General features: G+C 39.4%; 1 protein-coding gene across 6 annotated transcripts in view; it reads right to left on the bottom strand.

Annotated features, from left to right (window-relative positions):
• The window catches only part of LOC126248551 (GATOR complex protein Iml1), a 637,798-nt gene that overhangs the window by 476,866 nt on the left and 138,922 nt on the right, over positions 1–22,010 (bottom strand). For all 6 annotated transcript variants that reach the window (XM_049949630.1, XM_049949665.1, XM_049949640.1 and 3 more), the window contains exons 11-13: positions 9,682–9,923; positions 5,881–6,105; positions 5,077–5,259 (exon numbers count right to left, since the gene is read on the bottom strand). In XM_049949630.1, the coding sequence (XP_049805587.1) occupies positions 5,077–5,259; positions 5,881–6,105; positions 9,682–9,923 (650 nt within the window). The remainder of the gene's footprint in view (positions 1–5,076; positions 5,260–5,880; positions 6,106–9,681; positions 9,924–22,010) is intronic.

A 22,010-nucleotide genomic window follows, 5' to 3' on the forward strand; every position in this document is an offset into this window, starting at 1 on the left:
TTACTTTTGCCACTCTCCCATACTAAGTTTTAATGAGGAGATTGCCTGCAGGCTTGCTTTTCATGTACTGAGTCTTATCATAAGAGATTTGTAGGTCAGTTTTCTGTGAGATTTCATGAAGCTTCTGCAGTGCAAGTCTGGCTTCTTCTCTATTGTTGGTTAGAATGGCAAGATCATCCACGAAAGCCAGACATTTCTCATTGATTCTCTGCTCTTTTTTTACCCTGAGTTGAATTCCCTTTATTTCCTTTTCCCATGTCCTCACAATTTTTTTCAGAATCATGTTAAATAGAAGGGGGGCGGGGACCATCTCCTTGGCAAACACCAGTATGAATATGAAATGCTGTTGATGTTTGTCCCATGAATTTAACTTTGGAGTTTGTACCTATTAATGTCTGTTGGCTAACTGATCTTGTTTTCCTGCCAATATTGAATTCCTCTAAAGTGTGGAATAATGTTTGCCTATCTGTTGGGTCATAAACTTTTTTAAAGTCGACAAAAGTTACCACAGTATTGCTACATTGTCTCATTTGCAAGATTGTCTTTAAGTTCCATATCTGTTATGCAAGATCGACCTTTGCGAAACCTGCCTGATACTCTCCTGTAAACTGGTCCACCTATTCTTTTAGTCAACTTAACACGACTTTTGAAGAGAATTTTATATACCACAGGGACCAATGAAATTTCCCTGTAGTTATTTGGATTGGTTTTCGTTCCTTTTTTATGGAGAGAATGAATTAATGCACATATGCATTCAGCAGGTATTTGTTCAGTTTCACAAATGTTGGATGTAATTCTGTGAGTTGCTCGAGTGAGGTTATTGTCATTTAATTCCCTACTTCTGCTATTATTCCGTCTTCCCCAGGAGACTTCTTGTTCTGCAAAGAATTGGTTTTTTCCTTTACTTCTTTAAGAAATTGTGGTTCTGAATCAGAATTGTATGGGGTTTTTTCAAAAGCTAGTTGTTCTATTGGAGACTGATGACCATAGATGTTAAGTCCCATAGTGCTCAGAGCCATTTGTTCTATCGGAGACTCGCAGTTGAGGAGTGAGTGAAAATAATTAGCTAAAATTTGACAGCTATTTCTTGCGGTGGTTTCCAGTGATCCGTCAGGCTGGCGAAAGCAAAGATTAAGTGGTTGATATCCTGTCAGGTTTTTCCTGAAAATTTTGTAAAAATTTTTGGTGTTGTTCTTGATAAACTCTTGTTCAATGTTTTTAAGCTTGTTTATACCATATTTACACTTTTTGCTTCGCATTGCCTTAGATCAACTTTTACGTATTGTCAAAAATTCCTGCCATTGTTGCTACTGAAAGTTTTCCATTCTTGTATTCTCTCTTCTATTGCTTGATCATATGCACTGTTCCACCACCTGTGCTTTCTCCTTCTTGGGGTCTCCCTATTCTCATAGTGTTTTTTCTGAACTTCTGCAAGTTCCTTCCAATGTGTTGGATTTGATTGCCTAATTTACTGAAGAACTTGCTGAGCTTCTGGTATTCTGGATGAATTCTGAACGTTTTAGTCATTTGTGGGTTTTTTTCTGTTAGGTTGAAATTTAATCTTTATTTGCAGCAAATGGTGTTCTGATTCAAAAAAAGTCTTTCTTGTTTGTGCGTTGAGTATTTACTTGGTATTCTTATGGGATATAACAATGTGGTCTATCAGAAACTCACCCAAAGTCGAGTTTGGTTATCTCCATGTTATAAGTTTGTTTGCAGGTTTAAGGAATTGTGTGAACATGATTTTTTAAGATCAAAATTTTCGCAGAAGCTGATTAATATCTCGCAATTTTTATTTGATCTCTTGTGTGCCATGTGAGTTCCTGTCTTTTCCTGAATTTTTTTCTATTTGGCGAGTTGTCCACTGAAATCTCATAAAAGAATTTTCACATGATGTGTAGGGATTTTACCTGAGGTTTCCTCCAGTAGTTCACAGAAGTCATCTATTACCTGTGGATCTCTTCTTCTGTAATCATTCATAGGAGCATGTGCATTTACCCCTATGTGTGTGTGTGTGTGTGTGTGTGTGTGTGTGTGTGTGTGTCTTGTTTCCAGATTTTACTCAGATTGTGGATACGCTGTTAGCAAACATCTCAAAATGTTCTCAAGTGGTTTACCTCAATTTTTTTTTACACAATGCACTAATAAACATTCAGACAGACATAGGCTACATTTTTTTTGAACAACAATATATAGGTTGTCTCTTATAACTGACTGCAAGAAAGAATGCCATGCTGTGAAAATGTGCGATTGTGTTGTCATTCTTGCAATCAAACTATTACACAAATTGGTCCTCCTATATATATTCTTGACCCTTTTATATATAAAATTGACTGCAACGAATAAACTAAACCAACAATCTGTTGTGTAGACACAACAGTTGGCTGTTTTGGTTTGTTCCTCGCAGTCAATTTTAACAGAAAACCGGTAAGTTGTATTTATGGCTATCAGCTTATGATTAGAATACTATTACAGAATCAGAATCATCCAAAACTTTGTAGTACAACCCACTTGCAGCTTAAAACTATGTGATGTACCGTCTTTGAAGCTACTGTACCCACAGATCCAGCTACTATCCCCACAGATCCAGCAGATCTACATCTATCTACATCTACAAGGCTTCCCTGCAAATCACATTTAAGTGCCTGGCAGAGGGTCATTGAACCACCTTCACAATTCTCTATTATTCAAATCTCGTATAACATGCGGAAAGAACGAACACTTATATCTTTCCATACGAGCTCTGATTTCCCTTATTTTATCGTGGTGATCATTCCTCCCTATGTAGGTTGGTGTCAACAAAATATTTTCGCATCCAGAGGAGAAAGTTGGTGATAGGAATTTCATGAGAACGAAAAACACCTTTCTTTTAATGATGTCCAGCCCAAATCCTGTATCATTTCAGTGACACTCTCTTCATATTTTGCAATAATACAAAACATGCTGCCCTTCTTTGAACTTTTCGATGTACTCCGTCAGTCCTATCTGGTAAGGATCCCACACCGCACAGCAGTATTCTAAAAGAGGACGGACAAGCGTAGTGTAGGCAGTCTCCTTAGGTCTGTTACATTTTCTAAGTGTCCTGCCAATAAAACGCAGTCTTTGGTTCGCCTTCCCCACAACATTTCCTGTGTGTTCCTTCCAATTTAAGTTGTTCATAATTGTAATACCTAGATATTTAGCTGAATTTACAGCTTTTAGATTAGACTGATTTATTGTGTAACCAAAGTTTAATGAATTCCTTTCAACACTCATTTGGATGACCTCACACTTTTCGTTATTTAGGGTCAACTGCCAATTTTCACACCATTCTGATATCTTTTCTAAATCATTTTGCAATTTGTTTTGATCTTCTGATGACTTTATTAGTCAATAAATGACAGTGTCATCTGCAAACAACCTAAGAAGGCTTCTCAGATTGTCTCCCAAATCATTTATATAGATAAGGAACAGCAAAGGGCCTATATAACACTAATGCCAGAAATCACTTCTGTTTTACTCAATGACTTTCCGTCAGTTGCTATGAGCTGTGACCTCTCTGACAGGAAATCACAAATCCAATCACACAACTGAGACGATATTCCTTAATCACGCAATTTCACTACAAGCCGCTTGTGTGGTACAGTGTCACAAGCATTCCGGAAATCCAGAAATATGGAATCGATCTGAAATCCCTTGTCAATAGCACTCAACACTTCATGTTAATAAAGAGCTAGTTGTGTTTCACAAGAACGAGTTTTCTAAACCCATGTTGACTGTGTGTCAATCGACAGTTTTCTTCTAGGTAATTCATAATGTTTGAACACAATATATATTCCAGAATCCTGCTGCATATCGACGTTAACAACATGGGCCTGTAATTTAGTGGGTTACTGTTACTACCTTCCTTGAATACTGGTGTGATCTGTGCAACTTTTCAGTCTTTGGGTATGGTTCTTTCGTCGAGCGTATGGTTGTATATGGTTGTTAAGTATGGAGCTAATGCATCAGCGTTCTCCGAAAGGAACCTAATTGGTACACAGTCAGGACTAGAAGACTTGCTTTTATTAAGTGATTTAAGTTGCTTCACTACTCTGAGGGTATTTACTTCTACATAACTCATGTTGGCAGCTGTTCTCAATTCGAGTTCTGGAATATTTACTTTGTCTTCTTTTGTGAAGGCATTTTGAAAGGCTGTGTTTAGTAACTCTGCTTTGGCAGCACTATCTTTGATAGTATCTCCATTGCTATTGTGCAGAGAAGGCACTGACTGTTTCTTGCCGCTAACATACTTCACATACAACCAGAATCTTTTTGGATTTTCTGCCGGGATTTGAGGCAAAGCTTTGTTGTGGAAACTGTTAGAAGAATCTTGCACTGAAGTCCGTGCTAAATTTTGAGCTTCTGTAAAAGATTGCCAATCTTCGGGATTTTGCATCTGTTTACATTTGGCATGTTTGTTTCGTTGTTTCTGCAATAGAGGTATCTCTCATAACCCATCTACAAATGATCCTAAACCAAACCATTTACCCATTTATTTAAGCAACTTAAATTCCAAATCACGGTTTTGTTTGCAATACCAATAAACAAATCTTAAGGGAAAGAGGGGGGGGGGGATGATAAAATGGCCGGGGAGCATGGGGGGAGGGGGGTGGAAGGCAGGAAATGGACAGCGAGATGGGGGAGATGGACAGAGAAAAGAGAGAGTATGACATCACTACTTAAATCCTAATTTCCCATACATATTTAGCAATTGCAAAGCATTATTGGGTTTGCTAATAGAAATATAAAGTGATACGGATACCACATGATACATAATAAGGCTATGAATATCCTTATATAAATACTTTTGATAGCAGAAGGAAGACAATATCATGTCTCCACTGCACTTCAAACAAAAAAAAACCTTCCAATATAAGTTTAAAACAGCTTTAAATCTGTAAAGATAAATGGACAACATGGGCAGCTGTTGAACACACTACTGCCTATAAATTTAATATGGACGCCAATTTGTTGCAGGTAGTATAAATTTCTTAATATTATCAAATGCAATTTTGTATGTTTTGAAAGACTTATACTGAGAATCTTGTTACTCACTGTCCTGAAATGCTACTTGTGATGACGATCTTTGTAGTGGTCTCGAAACACTTGATGAAGATGAGTTCTCATTTTGGGGAGATGAACTTAAAGTAGCTGTTCCATCAAATATAGGTTGATCACTTGCAGGTATTGTAGGTACAGCCTGATAATGATGCTGCTGAATTAGCACTCCAGTAGGTCCTATAAAAATGGATATAGATTTTACCAGTTATGTTAATCCAGAACCAAAAACCTGAGCTTAGTTCATATTTATTTACATCTTACATAATAACAGGCAGCCCTGTCATGAGTCCATGTCAGATACATGTTTCATGGAACAAGTTGGAGAGATGTTAGAAGGATCTATATAGTTACCAAAATTTACATATTTTGTCTATCACTGGGTCGTAACAAACATTTTTTATGTTTTTAAGAGAGATACTGGCAATGAAATTTTGGAAAATGGTTGTGTGGATGGGAGTGCAGCTAACAAAGTATCCTGGAATATAAACTGTAAATTGAAGATTACATTATTGTTAAGAGAGATGTATCTCAGACTGGCTGCAAAGAATCATGTGGTTAATGTGATTAAATTGTCACATGAAAGAAAACACATCTAAAAATGATTAAGGGTGACTGGAGTTCAAATCTCTTGAATGGTCAGCTGGATGTCTGAAAAATTGCCTCAAAATGGTCATGCCCAGACTACTACTCAATAATGCGTAGGTACCAATACAATAAAAAAGTACTAAGAGTTCTCCATGAGAAATTTTCATGTTCAATAGGTGTATAATACAAAAAGCTGTTTTTATGAATACAAACCTTTAGGGAAAATATGAGTCCAGCGTCTCCTGTTTGATGTCAACTTTATTGTTACATGAGAAGGATCAAATGGATTAATTAGTGCTCTTCCTGTCCGTGGAAAATTGACTTGTCCTTGGGGCACGTTGTTTGGAGATCCAGCACTTCCAACAACAGGTCGGACTGGAGGAGATGTTTCAGCTTCCTGTATTTCAGACTGTATTGCAAATGCTTTCTGCTTAAGTGCTGGAATACATTTCAAAAATACAAAACTCTTGCAAGAATAACCATCAATTAACAGTGCAACAAAAGATGTATTTATTTATTTATTTATTTTTATAGTTTACTATTACAATGGAAATATTTACTTGCTTCCTGAACATATTTCACCCAACAAATCAGGTAGCATGTGGAGGTTTTTTCTATAAATATCTATCATTAACTCCACATTTAATGATAAATTATGTAGGTTTTTCTTGAACAGGGAAGAGTCATTTATACAGTTTTATCTGAAATTGTATAAAGCTGAACTAAATCAAACACAAGTGAAAGGAACTGTTATTCCGGTATAAATCAAACAAGCCAATGTCACGGAAATGACATTTTACCCACATGTGAATGTAGTAACATATATTTGTCTACTTGTTGAATAAATTTCATTCACATCCTTAGCTCTTAACGAATGTCCATCAGGCAAGAGGAATGTTCTTAGTTCACTGAGAATACCATCTGGGTTGGTTTTTTTTTTTTTTTTTTTTTTGCCCAGTTTTATCAAACAGCACAAATTGTACAATTGGCATTGGACAGGTCAAAGATATGTTACAATAATACATAGTATTAGCAAAATAGCAGGCAAATGACAAATAGGTACCTACCACAATTAATTTTGTTACATATTCAGAATTCTCTGACAGAACAGTAACAGTGCTTTATTAGAAATGCCTTTAGTTTAGCTTTAAATATTGGATGAGTAGCATTTTTTATTTCCTCTGGTATCATATTGTGTAGTATTACACCAATATTAATAATGCTCCTCTGACAGGTGGTTGTTCTGTGATATTTTTGATGTATATTTTATTTCCCTCTAGTACTATATTTATGTACATTTTTGTTCTGTAGCAGTTTGCCTGTTTTCAGGAGATAGTGAACAAGATAGTTCATAAATTAATAAACTTGGAACATTTAGAACACCAAGCTCAGTAATATGGTATTTACAGGACTCCATCTTTTTAAGGCCATAAATTATTCTTAGAGCTCTTTTTTGCATTCTAAAAACCTTGACATTGTGAGTTGAGTATCCCCAGAAAACGATCCCATATCGGACTAGTGAGTGGAACTGTGCATAGTATGCTTGCAGTGCTGTCGTTTTGCTTGTTGCAACCTTTAAAATTATTAGCCCATAGCACACAGATGATAGTTTTCTAGACAAGTTATTTATATGTGTGTCCCACTTTAAGTCTTGCTGAACCCATAGACCCAAAAATTTTGTGACATTTTCATTTTCTAGGGGATCATTTTTTAATTGTGCTTGAATAGACATTTGATTAGTTGGAGGAATTAAATGCAAATCGACACACACAGTTTTTTCAGTATTTATAATGAGTTTGTTTTTTGTGAACCACTCACAAAGTCTTTTCATAGAACTTTCTGCTGTGGACTGCAAAGTTTCTGGACTGTATCCAGTGAGCAATATGCTGGTGTCATAGGCAAACAGGATAGTTTTTGTGGGACTCATATATTCAACTAAGTCGTCCACATAAATCAAGAAAAGTAGTGGACCTAAGATCGAGCCCTGTGGTACACCATATTTATTGGTAATTTGCTAGAAATAACGGAGTTGTTTCTTGTTTTATTCATTTTGTTGAATTCATACTGAAGTGATACTTTCTGCCTGCAGTTTTTTAGGTATGAACATAACCAGCTATATGATGCTACACCTATTACTCCTCATCTTTCTAATTTTTCAAGCAGAATGTTATGGTCCAGGACGTCAAAGGCTTTTGACAGATCTAGAAAAATACCTGCAGCTAATTTATATTGATCAAGGGATTTTAAAATGCAGTCTAAGAATTGGAAATTGCTGTCTGCTTATGACCAATACTGAACATGCAACTGAATATTAGCAATGAGAGCTGTTAATAAAAGCAGGAAAAATTCTCAAACAAAACTGTTTTAACTAACTGTCATGAAATTACTTACAACAGGTTCTTCAAACTTAGTTATTTTACAAATGTTGAAAAGTAAATCACTTTCCATGGCAATTTATGTATTCTACTTCAGATGGTGAAACACTAATGAGACTCTGCTTGCACACAGACCATGAGATCGTTATTCTGGATGCGACAAAATTGGAACCCTTGTACACTTTCCTTTCAATGTTAGGATTTCCCAAATCAGCATCTATGAAACCAGTAATATCTTCTTCTCACTCAATACAGGTCAGATTCTCATGTACAAATTCTTTGAAATATCGCAAGAATTTACTTAGTTTCTCGTCAGCGAACAATATTATGATTATTTCTTATTCAAGAAACTGACTGCATAAATTTCAGTCAGGTTGAGTACCATCAACAATGTATGACAGAGCTGTAGCCAATACTCTGGATAATGAGTGCTGGCTCATATGGTGGAGGCTGTTAAATCTACCTTGCCTTCAATTGTTAATTTAGTCCTTATCAGTTTGTAACTGGTCATCCTGAATTGGTACAAAATTTCTCCATTGTAACCATCTTGACTTAATGTCTATTTTTGGGTAGGGCAATGAAGCAGAGAAAACCTACGCAACTCGAAGCCATCTCTAGTCAGAGAGCAGTGTAACTCTAGTCATGTCTTAGCAACTAATATAGCTTTCAGATTTGTTCAAAGAACTGAATAGCACACATATCAGCAAGCTGAGGTCAAGCACTAGCAGTAACCTTGTACTCAACAGCTGTCAACAAGCTCAGATTTTGTCAAGTCAAAACTCAATTTTTGCTTTCTTAGCAGCAGTTTAAGACCCAGGAGCATTAATCATACAGATATCACAATACCGCACCACCTCAGTGTTGTATCACAACAGAAAGGACATAGGGCAGCCAGATGACAACCCACCCCCAGGAAGTATTACTGTCTTGTCTGTAGGGTTTCCTTGATTATTACAATATGAATGGCTTTTTTCTCTTTAACCTTCTGTAATATGGACAACCACAGACAAATTATTGGTATCTTCACAGAAGGCCACTTAAATCACACATGGAAGCTTCCCATGAGTCACATAAACCCTAAAAAAGGTTTGAATAATTAACATAAATCAGTAAACTGCATTCTCCCCCCCCCCCCTTTCAAGTGGATATTCCAGTAGTACGATCATGTCAGTCAACCCAGAAACCTGTTATCACTGTCAGAAGAGTTTGGGAGTAAAGGGGAGGACCTTATGACAAGTAAAAGCTCTGATATGGTCCATCAGGCATGCTCAGCGGTGTAATTGGAAGCACAATGCCTATGAAAGACAGAGACCTGGGTTCACACCCTAAGCTGGACTTGCAGTATTAACTTGATACATACATTAACTTCAGTAATTACTTCGGAAGGCTGAATAAAGTTTTAATTAACATGTGTTTCTCAATTGAAGATAGATTCAAAAAATTTTCCTCCAATATAGAAACTGTATCAGTGCTATGAGCAAATGAATAACTGCAGTTTTTGTCATTAAAAACAAGTGTTCAACAGGCAGAGGGGGAAAAAAGTTTTGAAGGAAAGAAAGAGGACAGAGAGAAACAAAAGAAAAGTCTTTGAATTTCTTGAGAAGAATACTTCTTACACTCATTATTAAGTGAAACTTACATTCTGCATTTCCAGATGACTGCTGTGGTGATGACGCATGACTTGAGTGGTGATATGGTATGGAAATTGCAGCTGAACGAGGCGCAGAACTGCCCGTTGGAGAGCCAATATCGCCCCCTGAATGATGAATGTCTGGGTCTGACATTTTTCTGCTCACAGTTTTTTGTCCACTGCTTGACTGAGTATCCAGGGTCCCACTTCTTCTGGTGCGGCTATTCATGCGTTGTAAACTACGAGAAAATCTGGAAGTGATTCAAAAACTCAGAATGTTACTTCACTTTTCTACAATATAACAGTCTCTCATCAAATGAAAGGAAGGTTATGAATAGGTAGTGTATCGTATAACATTTTCACACACTTTAAATGTTAAACAAAACTAGCCGCTTATTATCTGATCTTGAGAATGTACAGCTTCAACTGCAAATTCACTTACCAGCCAAAAATAAAGAAAGAAAGGATTATATTCCTGAATCACTTAGAATGTTCTTGATTGATCTCATCTACATTAAAAGCCATCCCACACACATCAACAAGTTGCTCAACTCATATTGCCACCATTCTGATCGACATCTACCACCTAAAACCCATGGGATCAGCAAAAAAGTTCTCTAACTGTGAGTACTTACATAAACCTTTAAAAATGACCCACTTCACACGAAACTGTTAACAGAAGACAGAATGACATTTCACTAGTCATCAAATATTCACAACTGTTGCATTATACAAGATAACACACCTGACTTTTTTCTAACTCCACTCTGTGTTTATAACCAGTGTAAGGGCTTCCAATTAATAATGATGACACATGCATACATGAAATGTCAAAAGGATTTAGGAAACTGTGTATTAAGAAACTTTTTATCTCCTCCAAAGTTTTTTTTTAAATTTAAATTTTGGTAAACAAATCTGATAGGAGGGGGGAGAATCTAAATTATAGGAACTTTTAGGCTTTACATTTTGAAGTATTTTGAGTTTATTCAGGCAGAGGAAAACTAAAACACTTGACAATTAATACCAAAGAAGAATATTAGAAAGTAAAGTCATTTCATATACCTGTCAGTGTTTCTCACTTCCTAAAATATAACACAAAAAATTTTGAAACTCAGCTGGAAAGTGGGAGGAGTAAGATAAGCTTCTAGTAATTAGGAAACTGGGGCACCACAGTCATGTAATAATCAGGTTCCCATTTCTGTAAATGTGATATTTTGGTTCTGACAATGATGGAAAGGAACATTTTCTACTACCTTTTTTCCCCTAATTAAGTTGTCTTTGGTGTACATGCCATACAGTCAATATTTTATTGCTTGGTAGTGCATTTCTAAATAGTCAGAGGTGCGCTATTGTCAGACATTCTTTACAAGACAGCTAGTAAGACAGATATAAATAACCAGTATCATGACTTACATCCTCCTTGAAAGTACTGGAAAAAAATATGCACACAACAGAAACACACAAATCCTACAACAGATACAAGGGAAGCGCCCCCCCCCCCCCCCCCAGGGGTGGGACTAAATTTTTGAAACTAAAGAATAGAAACTTCACGTTGGAACATCACCAATGTAAACAGATTACTATTTACCATAATGATGACATGTTAAATTGCAGGCAGGCACAATTAACACCACTTACACAGAAGCTTTCATTTCATATACCTGTCAGTGTTTCTCACTTCCTAAAATATAACACAAAAAATTTTGAAACTCAGCTGGAAAGTGGGAGGAGTAAGATAAGCTTCTAGTAATTAGGAAACTGGGGCACCACAGTCATGTAATAATCAGGTTCCCATTTCTGTAAATGTGAAGAGAATGTGTAAAGGGAAGAGAGACTCAATATTCATTCAAAAAAAGCAAGCACATCTCATCCACATATGACTTATCTCCGGCAGCTTGACCCAGAATGCAACTGGAAAGTAGAATGGAAGCAGCAATCTCGAGGTGTCAGGGAAGAGGGACACATAGCAGTGTATGAGTGGAGGGAGAGAGGAGCACTGTCTATATTGCCAACAGGTGCAGCGCCAGGAGGTTTTGGGGCAAGGATGTAGGGAAAACGGAGTGAAAGAGGAGAGAATAAGGGAAAGATGGGCAGGTGTGTTAGCATACAGTGGCAAACAAAGAAAGTAGGAGAAAAGAATGGGAAAGAGGTGGCATGACAGAGGGGAGGAAACTATTGGGAGGAGAGTGTGAGGACAGTATATTACCATAAGTTGAGGCCAGGATGGTTAGGAGAGTGCAGAATGAGTTGTAAGGATAACTCCTATCTGCACAGTTCAGAGAAGCTGACAGTGGAGGAGAGGATTCAGATGGCTTGGGTAGTGAAGCATCCATTAAAATCAAGCTTGGTATGCTTATCTGCATGCTGTGCTACAGAATGGTCTACTTTGCTCTTAGCCACAGTTTGGCAGGGGCGGTTCATTCTGGTGGACAGCTAGATGGTAGTCACACCAATATAAAAAGATGTGCTATGATTGAAGCAGGCCTGCTTTCAGAGGTGGCCTGCCCACTGATGGGGAAGGAAAACCTGTGACAGGACTGGAACAGGAAGTCCAGGTTGGACAGATCAGGCAGGTCCTGCACCTGGGTATTCCACAGGGATATGATCCCCATGGGAAGTGGTTGGGATTGGGAGTGGCATGCAGATGGACTAGGATGTTGTAGATGTTGAGTTGTCAATAGAAAACCACTTTAGAAGGGGTAGGAAGGATCTTGGGTAGGATTACTTTAATTTCAGGGCATGACGACATGTAATCAAAGCACTGATGAAGAACGTGAAACAGTTGTACTCCTCCAGGGTGATATTAGATGATGAAGAAGACACTGCCTTGTAGCTGGTTCTTGGGGGTGATAGGAGATTGGGGTTGTGAGGGAAATGGCACTAGAGATCTGTTTGCAGACTAGGTCTGGGGGTATAGCCTTTCTGCTAAGGCCTTGGTGAGGCCCTCAGTATAGTAGACATGGGAGTTATTCTCACTGTAGGTATGCCATCCTCAGGTGTTCAGGCAATATGGGAGAGATTTTTTGGTGTGGAAGGGATTACAGCTGTCGAAATGCAGGTGCTGTTGGTGGCTGGTGGGTTTAATGTGGACAGAGGTGTGGATGGAGCCATTACAGAGGTGGTCAACATCTAGGAAAGTGGCATGCTGGGTTGAGGAGGGCCACATGAAGCAGATTGGACAGAAGGTGTTGACGTTGTGAAGGAAAGAAAAAAGGGTGTCTCGGCACTGAGTCCAGATCATGAAGACATCATCAATGAACATGAACCAGATAGGGGTTTGGTGTTTTGAGAGGCTAGGAAGGCATCCTCTGTATGGTCCATAAAAAGGCTGGTATAGGAGGTTGCCATGTGGTTGCCCATGGCAATGCCGGATATTTGTTTATATACCTTCCCTTCAAATAAGAAGCAGTTACGGGTTAGGATAAAGTTAGTAAGGTGTATGAGGAATGAGGTAGTGGGTTTGGAGTCTGAAGGAAATTGGGAAAGGTAGTGTCCAATAGTGGTAAGACCATGGGCATGAGAGCTGTTGGTGTATAGGAAGGTGGCATCAACAGTGACGAGTAGGGATCCAGGAGGTAAAGGGATAGGGATGGGGATGGTGGAGAGTTGGTGAAGGAAGTGGTTGGTGTCTGATGTGGGAGGCTTGATTATGGACAGTTGGTTGGAGGTGTTGGTCAATGAGTGCCAAAATTCTTTCAGTGAGGGAACAATAACCAGCCACAATGTGGCATCCAGGATTTTTGGACTTGTGGATTTTGGAAAGCATATAGCAGGCAGGTGTGTAGGGTTTAATAGGGGTAATGAAGGAAACAGATTCAGGGGAGATGTTCTGGGAAGGACCTAAAGCTTTAAACAGGGATTGAAGTTTGTGTTGCAATTCTGGGATGGGATCGCTGTGGCATAGTTTATAGGTGGAGGACTCACATAATTCATGGAGGCTTTCTGCCAGGCGGTCACGAAACAGTGGTGGAACCTTTGTCTGCAGATAGGATGATGAGGTCAGTATCTGTTTTGAGGTTGTGAATGGCTGTTCTTTCTTCTACTGAAAGGTTGGTGTTCTTAGGAACGGACCTGAGGGAGAATGGTGAGGCTAAGTTGGAAGTAAAGAGGGAATGTGACCAGCAGGTGGTCAAGTGGTAGGATCTCAGTTGGATGGTGGTATGAATTGAAAGAGGCAGGGTTTGATGTTGGAATTAGGGTGGTCTTCATTGGAGGAACTGGTGGCAAAGAAGTTGCTTCCACTTCAGGGACCGGAAGAAGGTGACTAGGTCTTTGACAAGTCAAGCAAGGTTAAATTTGGGTGTAGGGCTATAGGTGAGGCCTTTGGATGAGTCCTTTGGATAGGACTGAAACTTCTGTTGAGCTGAGGATTTTGCTGGAAAGGTAGGTGAATGTTTTAGCTCTTGATTTGGACTTTGTGGAGGGTTGGTAGGGAGTCTTGGGGGATGTGAAAAGTTGAAAAGGTCAGCTAGACGGGGTTTAGCTGCTATGGTGGTGTGTGAGAAGGCACACTACAAGTAAGATAGGGAATGGATAGTGGTACCCCAAGTCAGCAGTAAGACGTCAGCAGGTTGGATAACTAATGGAGGTGGTATCTGGAATGCTCCTCCATGTGCTGGAGAGCAAGAGATTCAATTTCAGAGATGTAAAGTATGGAGTAGGGATTACAGAGTAGTAGTACCTTGCGGAGGGAGCAGATGTGGCTCTGGGATGCCTGTGTCATGGAGATGTGTTTTTGCAGTACCAGGTTTGTGAGTGCCAGGGATTGGCAGAGTCTGAAAAGGTGTAGGTCACTGTGAAAGGAGGGGTGGTACCCAGAGAAAGGAATCTTTGCAATTGGGACATTTGGTGGGACTTCATGGTTCAGGCAGCATTTCAGAAAAAGGATGTGGGACACGGTTTCAGCCATAGAAAGGGATACTTCTCTGAACTGGTGCAAAAGATGGAGCAAGGGTTCACTGTGACAGGAATGGTGCAAAGGAAACAGGAATGACACAAAAATTGGCAAAATAGGTGTTGACGGTTGTGAGAGGAGCTATATAAGCAAAAAGATGCATAAGGATGGGTGAAAATATGCAAAGACATGCAGAAACACACGCAGATACACAAGAACACGCACAGATATGTCAAAATATGAACACAGATGTAAAAATATGCATAGAAATATGTGAAACAGTGTGAAACCACGTAAATATACACACAAATATGTCAAAAATGAACAGAAATATAGGTGAAAAGGGTCAGTGAGGTACAGGAGAGAGAATCTGGGGCACTGAATGCTGCATCAACAATTCGCGGGGTCCCGAAGTCGTCTGTGTTGTGTGTGGACGATCACTGATACAGTGTGGCTTGGAAGTAGATGTAGTTTGAAAGGCGGTGAATAAACACAAGAAAGATGAGGAAAAACAGACACTGAGAAGTGTAATGTTATAATGAAGGGTAACAAAGGAAAACTTCACAGGGTTATAGGATGGAACAAAGCCATTCGGCAAAACTCAAACAATGGAAACTCAAGGTAAGAATATCTACAATGCAGGAAAACACAGATTGGTACTTACCATACAGAAGAAACGTCAAGTTGCAGACAGTTACACCCTAATTTCAATACTGAGCCCTGCCTCTTCCCTTTCATACCACCATCCAACCTTAACCCCCTCCCACCTAACCACCCACTGGCCACCTTCCAAGAATTCCTTACCTCTAACCTACCTCACCATCGTCCCCCAGGTCCCTTCCTCAGTAGACCACCTTTCAGTAGAGGAAAGAACAGCTATACACAACCTCAAAACAAATACTGACCTAATAATCCTACCTGTGGAAAAGGTTCAACCACTGTTATCATGAATCACAGTGACTAGCTGGCAGAAGGCCTCCACCAATTATCTGAGTCCTCCACCTATAAACTCTGCCATAGTGATCCCATCCAAGAAGTCGAAGATAAACTCTAATCCCTGCTTAAGGCCTTAGCCCCATCACAGAACATCTCACCTAAATACATTTCCCTCCTCACCCTATTGTACCCTGCACATCCACCTTGTACCTGCTCCCCAAAATCCACAAATCCAACAATCTTGGATGCCCCATTGTGGCTGGTTATTGTGCCCCCACCGAAAGAATTTCAACCTTCATTGACCAACACCTCCAACCAACTACCCATAATCTAGCCTCCCACGTCAAAGACACCAACCACTTCCTTCACCAACTCTCCACCATCCCCATCCCTTTACCTCCTGGATCCCTATTCTTCACTGTTGACACCACCTCCATATACACCAACATCCCACATGCCCATGGTCTTACCACTATTAAACACTATCTTTTCCAATTTCCTTCAGACTCCAAACCCACTACCTCATTCCTCAAACACCTAACTAACTTTATCCTAACCTACAACTACTTCTCAATTGAAAGGAAGGGGTGTAAACAAATCTGCGGCACACCAAAATGGCACCCTCTTATGCCACCATTTTTATGGGCTATCTAGAGGACATCTTCCTAGCCTCCCAAAACACCAAACCCCTAGACTGGTTCATGTTCATTGATGATACCTTCAGGATCTGTACTCAGGGCCAAGAAACCCTATCTTCATTCCTTCACAACCTCAACATCATCTTTCCCATCCACTTTACATGTTCCTCCTCAATCCATTGTGCCACTTTCCTAGATGTTGACCTCCTCCTTCCTCATGGCTCCATCCCCAACTCTGTCCACATTAAACAACCGCAACCCCTTGCTACAGGGATCATTCATACATACATACATACATACATTAATCCTTGTTCCATAGATCACGTATACGACACTTCATAATGATGTGGAATGTGTCACTTTAACATAAGTTTACCTTAAATAATTTTTTTTATTTTCTACTGCATATCTAAGAATTCATCTACTGAGTAGAAAGAGTTGTCATTCAGAAATTCTTTTGATTTGCTTTTAAGTGTTGGTTGGCAATTTGTCAGACTTTTAATGCTATTTGGCAAATGACCAAAGATTTCTGTGCTAAAGTGAGATTTAATCCAGAATCTGAATGGTTAATTAATGACAAATTTCATACATGAATACATGTATTACAAAGGTACTATGAATATCCCGAGTTCCTTAAATAAATGTCTGCAAGGTGATCTTGGGTGAGCTCCAGCTATTATTCGGAATACATGCTTTAGTGCAATGAATACTCTCTCTCTTAATGATCAACTGCCCCAAAATATGATGCCATATGAAAGCAGTGATAGGGAATGGGCACAGTAGGCTAATTTATTGATATGATTATCACCAAAATTTGCAATAATCCCAATAGCATAAGTATATGCACCTAACAATTTCAGCAGATCATCGATATGTTTCTTCCAATTCAATTTCTCGTCAATGCACACATCTAGAAATTTTGAATATTCTGCCTTAGCAACAGACTTCTGTGCATAGTCTATATTTATCAATGGTGTTATGCCATTTACTATAAGAACTGTATAAACTGTGTTTTCTCAAAATTTAGTGCAAGTCCATTTGCAGCGAACCACTTAATAATTTTCTGAAAGACATTATTTAATGTTTCCTCAGCTGATTCTTGCTTGCTGGGTGTGATTACTATACTTGTATCATCAGCAAAAAAACTAGCTTGTATCTTCATGAATATAGAGTGGCAAGTATTGTAGCCCTGATCCCTATCAATACTGTTTCCCACTACACTCAACATCGTCCTTCCTAAAACCCTTGCACAATGATCCTACATCCTCTATCACTTGGCTAAGAAATGCACTGGGCTTGAAAATACTTGTGACTTGGTACCTGTCACCTAATTTTTCTGGGAAGATCCGGCGCACACCTCTCCCATGGCTACTACCTAACAAAAGAGCTTTCCTCCTACTTCCTACTTTTTTGAAACAATTGGTTTCCTAGTGAAAGTCTGTTGAGTGCTGACTACACTTACATCATATCCCTGCGGAAGACCCAGGTGCAAAACCTGCCCAATCTATCCACCCAGCACTTCCTATTCTAGTCCTGTCACAGGTTTATCCTATGCCATCAGGGGTTGGGTCACCTGTGAAAGCAGCCATGTCATTTACCAGCAGTGCTGCAATCATTGCACAGCTTTTTACATTGGTATGACTGCTAACTAGCTGTCCATCACAATGAATGGCCACTGCCAATCTGTGGCCAAGAGCAAAGTAAACCATCCTGTGGCACAGCAAGCAACTGAAAATAACACACTTGATTTCAATGGCTGCTTCACTACCCAAGCAATTTGGATCCTTCCCTCCAGCACCGCTTTTCTGAACTGTGCAGATGGGAGGTATACTTACAACACATTTTCCACTCCCATAGTCATCCTGCTGGCCCCAATCCACGGTAGCACATTGTCCCCACACCCTGTACCCAATAGTTTCTGCCCCTCTGTCTTCTCATGTCCTCATCACTCTCACCTCTCACGTCCTCATCATTCTCATCCCCACACTGCTTATTTGCAGCCCTCTACCAATACATCAGCTGTCTTTCCCCTCTTCTTTTTTTCTCTTTTTTTCTCCACATCACTGCTCCACAAACTCCTGACACTGCACCTGTTGGCAGCTTAGTCCCTGCACACTCCACCAGACAGTGTTCGTCTCTCCCTCCACCAATATATACGACTGGCAGTGTCTCTACCCCTACCCCTACCCCTACCCGTACCCCTACCCCTACCCCTACCCCTTTCCCAGCCCATCCAGATTTCTGCTTGCATCCCACATGATGCTGCATTCCGGCCTCAGATGTTGGAGTTGGTGGTTGTGTGTGTGTGTGTGTGTGTGTGTGTGTGTGTGTGTGTGTGTGTGTGTTTTACTGACAAAATCTGTGGCCACAAGCTATATGTTAGTGTCTTTTAATTGTGCCTGTCTGCAACTTGACGTCTTTTCTTTACAGTAAGGAGCAATCTGTCTTTTCCTACATTGTTGATATTCCTACCTGTAGTTTCAATTTTTTCATTTTTGCCATAAATACATAGAGATACATAAAAATATGCACAAATACACAAAAATATGTCCAAATATGCAAAAACGCATGAAACCATGTAAAAATATGCACAAATACATTAAAACATATAGAAACATGGGAGGAAAGGAACAGATGAGGTTTGGGACTACATGTAGGTTGCAATAAGGAGAGGGGAAAGAGGATGGGTTACGTTGAGGAGCACAAGTTCATGTGTCACGAGTAGGTGCGGAAAATAAAACGCTAAACTGCATCAGGATGAGGGATAAAGCAGGATCAATAGGAATAAATATTATTATAATTATGAGGAGGAAAAATTTGCAGCATCAGATCCTACGTCAACAATCCACATGGTTATGAAGCCATGTGTTGTGTGTGGATGATCTGCTTCACCTGGTCCTCCTCAACCTAGTTTGCCACTTTCCTAGATGTTGACTTCGTCCCCTCTAATAGCTCCATCCACATCTCAGAGCACATTAAACCATCAACCACCAACAGTGCCTGCATTCTGACAGCTGTTATCACTTTCACACAAAAAATTCCTCCCATACAGCCTGGCCACTGGGGGATGATATAACTGCAGTGACAAGAAATTCCTTGCTCAGTATGCTGATGGTATCACCAAGGCCTTCACAGATAGGCACTAGCCCCAAGACTTAGTCTGCAAACAGATGTCTTGTGCCATTTCCCCTCACACCCCCAATCCTCCACAGAGGAGTGTCCCCTTCATCACCTGATACCACCCCATACAGGAACAAGTGAATCACATACTTCACCAGGTCTTTGACTACCTACTGTCATGCCCTGAAATGAGGGACATCCTACCAGAGATACTTCCCACCTCTCCTAAAGTGGTGTCTGTTGCCCACCCAACCTCTACAACATCCCAGTCCATCCCTGTGCTACTCTTCACTCCAACCTCTTGCCACGAGGACCATATCCCTATGGAAGACCCAGGTGCAAGACCTACCCAATCTACCCACCCAGCACTTCCTATTCCAGTGCTGCCACAGATTTATCCTACCCCATCAGGGGCTGGGTCATCTGTGAAAGCTGACATGTCATTTACCAGCTCTGCTGCAATCACTGCACAGCTTTTTACATTGGTATCACTACCAACCAAGTGCCAACCATGATGAATGGCCACCACCATGCTGTGGCCATGCGCAAAGTAGACTACCATGTGGCACAATATGCAGCTGAACAAACATGCTTAATTTTAACGGCTGCTTCACTACCTGAGCCATTTGGATTCTCCCCTCCACCACCAGCTTTTCTGAACTGTGCAGATGTGATTTATGGTTGCAATAAATTATCTGCCCTAAAAACTATCCCAGCTTCAATGCCCACACCCTCTACCCAACAGTTTCCAACCCCTCTATCCTATCACCTTCTCCTCATTCTTTTTTCCCACCCTCTTTGTTTGCTGCCCTCTGCCAATGCACCTACCCACCTTTCCCCACTCATCTCCTTTCTTTTTTGCTCTGTTTTCCCCACCTCCTGGCCCACATCCTCCAACTCTCCACCTGCCAGCAATCTAGTCCCTGCACACTCCGCCAGTACACAGCTATCCCTTCCCTTTCCCTGCCCATCCATTCCATGTGGCAGCTCCATTCTGGTATGAGCTGCCAGAGTTAGTTGGTGGTCATGGGTGCGTGAAGTGTGCTTGCTTTTGGGAATGAATGGTGTGTGTTTCTCTTTCTTTTTCTGATGAAGGCTGTTGGCAAAACTTATGTGTGAGTGCCTTTTAATTGTGCCTGTCTGCAACTTATTGTGACACATTTATGGTAAGTAGCAATCTATCTTCTTTTACATTGTTCCATGTACATGAAGGTGTAGGTTACAGTCCCATGTACTCTGCCTTGCAGGCATTCATTAAAGGCATGTAATGGATGAAAAAGAACTTCATATGATAGTCTAGAGCATCAGTTCTCCAACGTTTTTGTTGATGGAACTCTTTTGAAATATTAAATATTTTATGGAGCCCTAAACTAAGCAAAACCTGGTATTATGTTCCTTCTTTAATTATAATCATTTAATGAAAATCATAAAAAATAGGTACACTATATACTATTGAATTCTACAACAATATATAATAATACATACACAAAAAACACTGTATTGATCCCACTGTAAACTAATAAAATTGTTTCCATGTAATGGGAGGTATGAAATTGTGTGGTTTTTTTTTATTATTATTTTTAACCAATTGCGGCTTGATAGAAAACAGTTGGAGGTGCATCCAGTCTATTGCTGTATTTTGTATTTGAAGCTGTACATGCAACACTGATGTTTACAAGAGTTATTTTTATCACTGTGTGGCAAGATTTGATACGCTTTCTTCTTTATATAGATATAATTTTGGTGGAGCCCCCACACGGGCCTTGCAGAGCCCAGGGCTTTACAGAGCACACTTTGAATACTACTGCTATAGTGATTTAAAAATAATAGTACTATGCAGAATGGCAGCTTAACATGGTGGTTAAGGTAAATTCGTGATATATGGAAGGTGTACATTCGAGTTCCATTACATGCTTTGATATTTTTTATTTTAAATCTTTATCAAAATGACTTTGATCATTAATTTATTCAATTAATTGGTTTAAACATAATTTTTATTTATTTCTAAGCCTACACTGAATCATTTTCATCATTGTATTCACTTTTTTATTTGCTCTCTGTTTCTTCCTATCATTCTTTTTTTTCAGGTGGAATCTTTGTGCATGAGATCTTAATTATTTTTATTTATCTATCATAGTATTTAAACGTTTGAAAATGTTGGTCTATCAGTTAAAAAACAAATGACAAAATAATCTATTTAGATTGGATGTGCAGTGCTGTCAAAAAATGTATTTCTAATTACAATATGTACAGTTTTCTGGATGGCAATCACTGTACAAACACTTAAAACAAATTCTTGTTGCCTATGGACAAAAGAATGCAGATGGACATTTCAACAAAAGACAGGATTATAAATAAAATGAATTTCAAGCAAAACGAGAAAAGGAAAATATAAAAATGATAAAATGAAAGAAATTAAATTAAGCAGAGTTGGAATGCCCTATCCCAACATGTTAAATTTAGTGACTTGGCCTCCCTGTATTTCAGGAACCACTGCAGCCATTGACAGAATATTAAACTGTATGTTCTGAGGCTACTGAACTACAATAATTGCATTTAAGCCACTGCTTTTAGAAATACAATTTTTTAATTACACAGTTAAAAATTTTTGTACATTATCCTAAATAATTTTAATTATACATAACATGTTCTTCGTTTAGTTCAGTAGACTCAGGATATGTATGTTACAACTCTCTGAAAATTTGAATACTCTATTCGAAGTGGTTTCTGAGATTTAAGGAAAAATGCAA

The sequence above is a fragment of the Schistocerca nitens genome, chromosome 1 (genome assembly GCF_023898315.1).
Source record: "Schistocerca nitens isolate TAMUIC-IGC-003100 chromosome 1, iqSchNite1.1, whole genome shotgun sequence".
Taxonomy (NCBI): Eukaryota; Metazoa; Arthropoda; class Insecta; order Orthoptera; family Acrididae; genus Schistocerca; species Schistocerca nitens.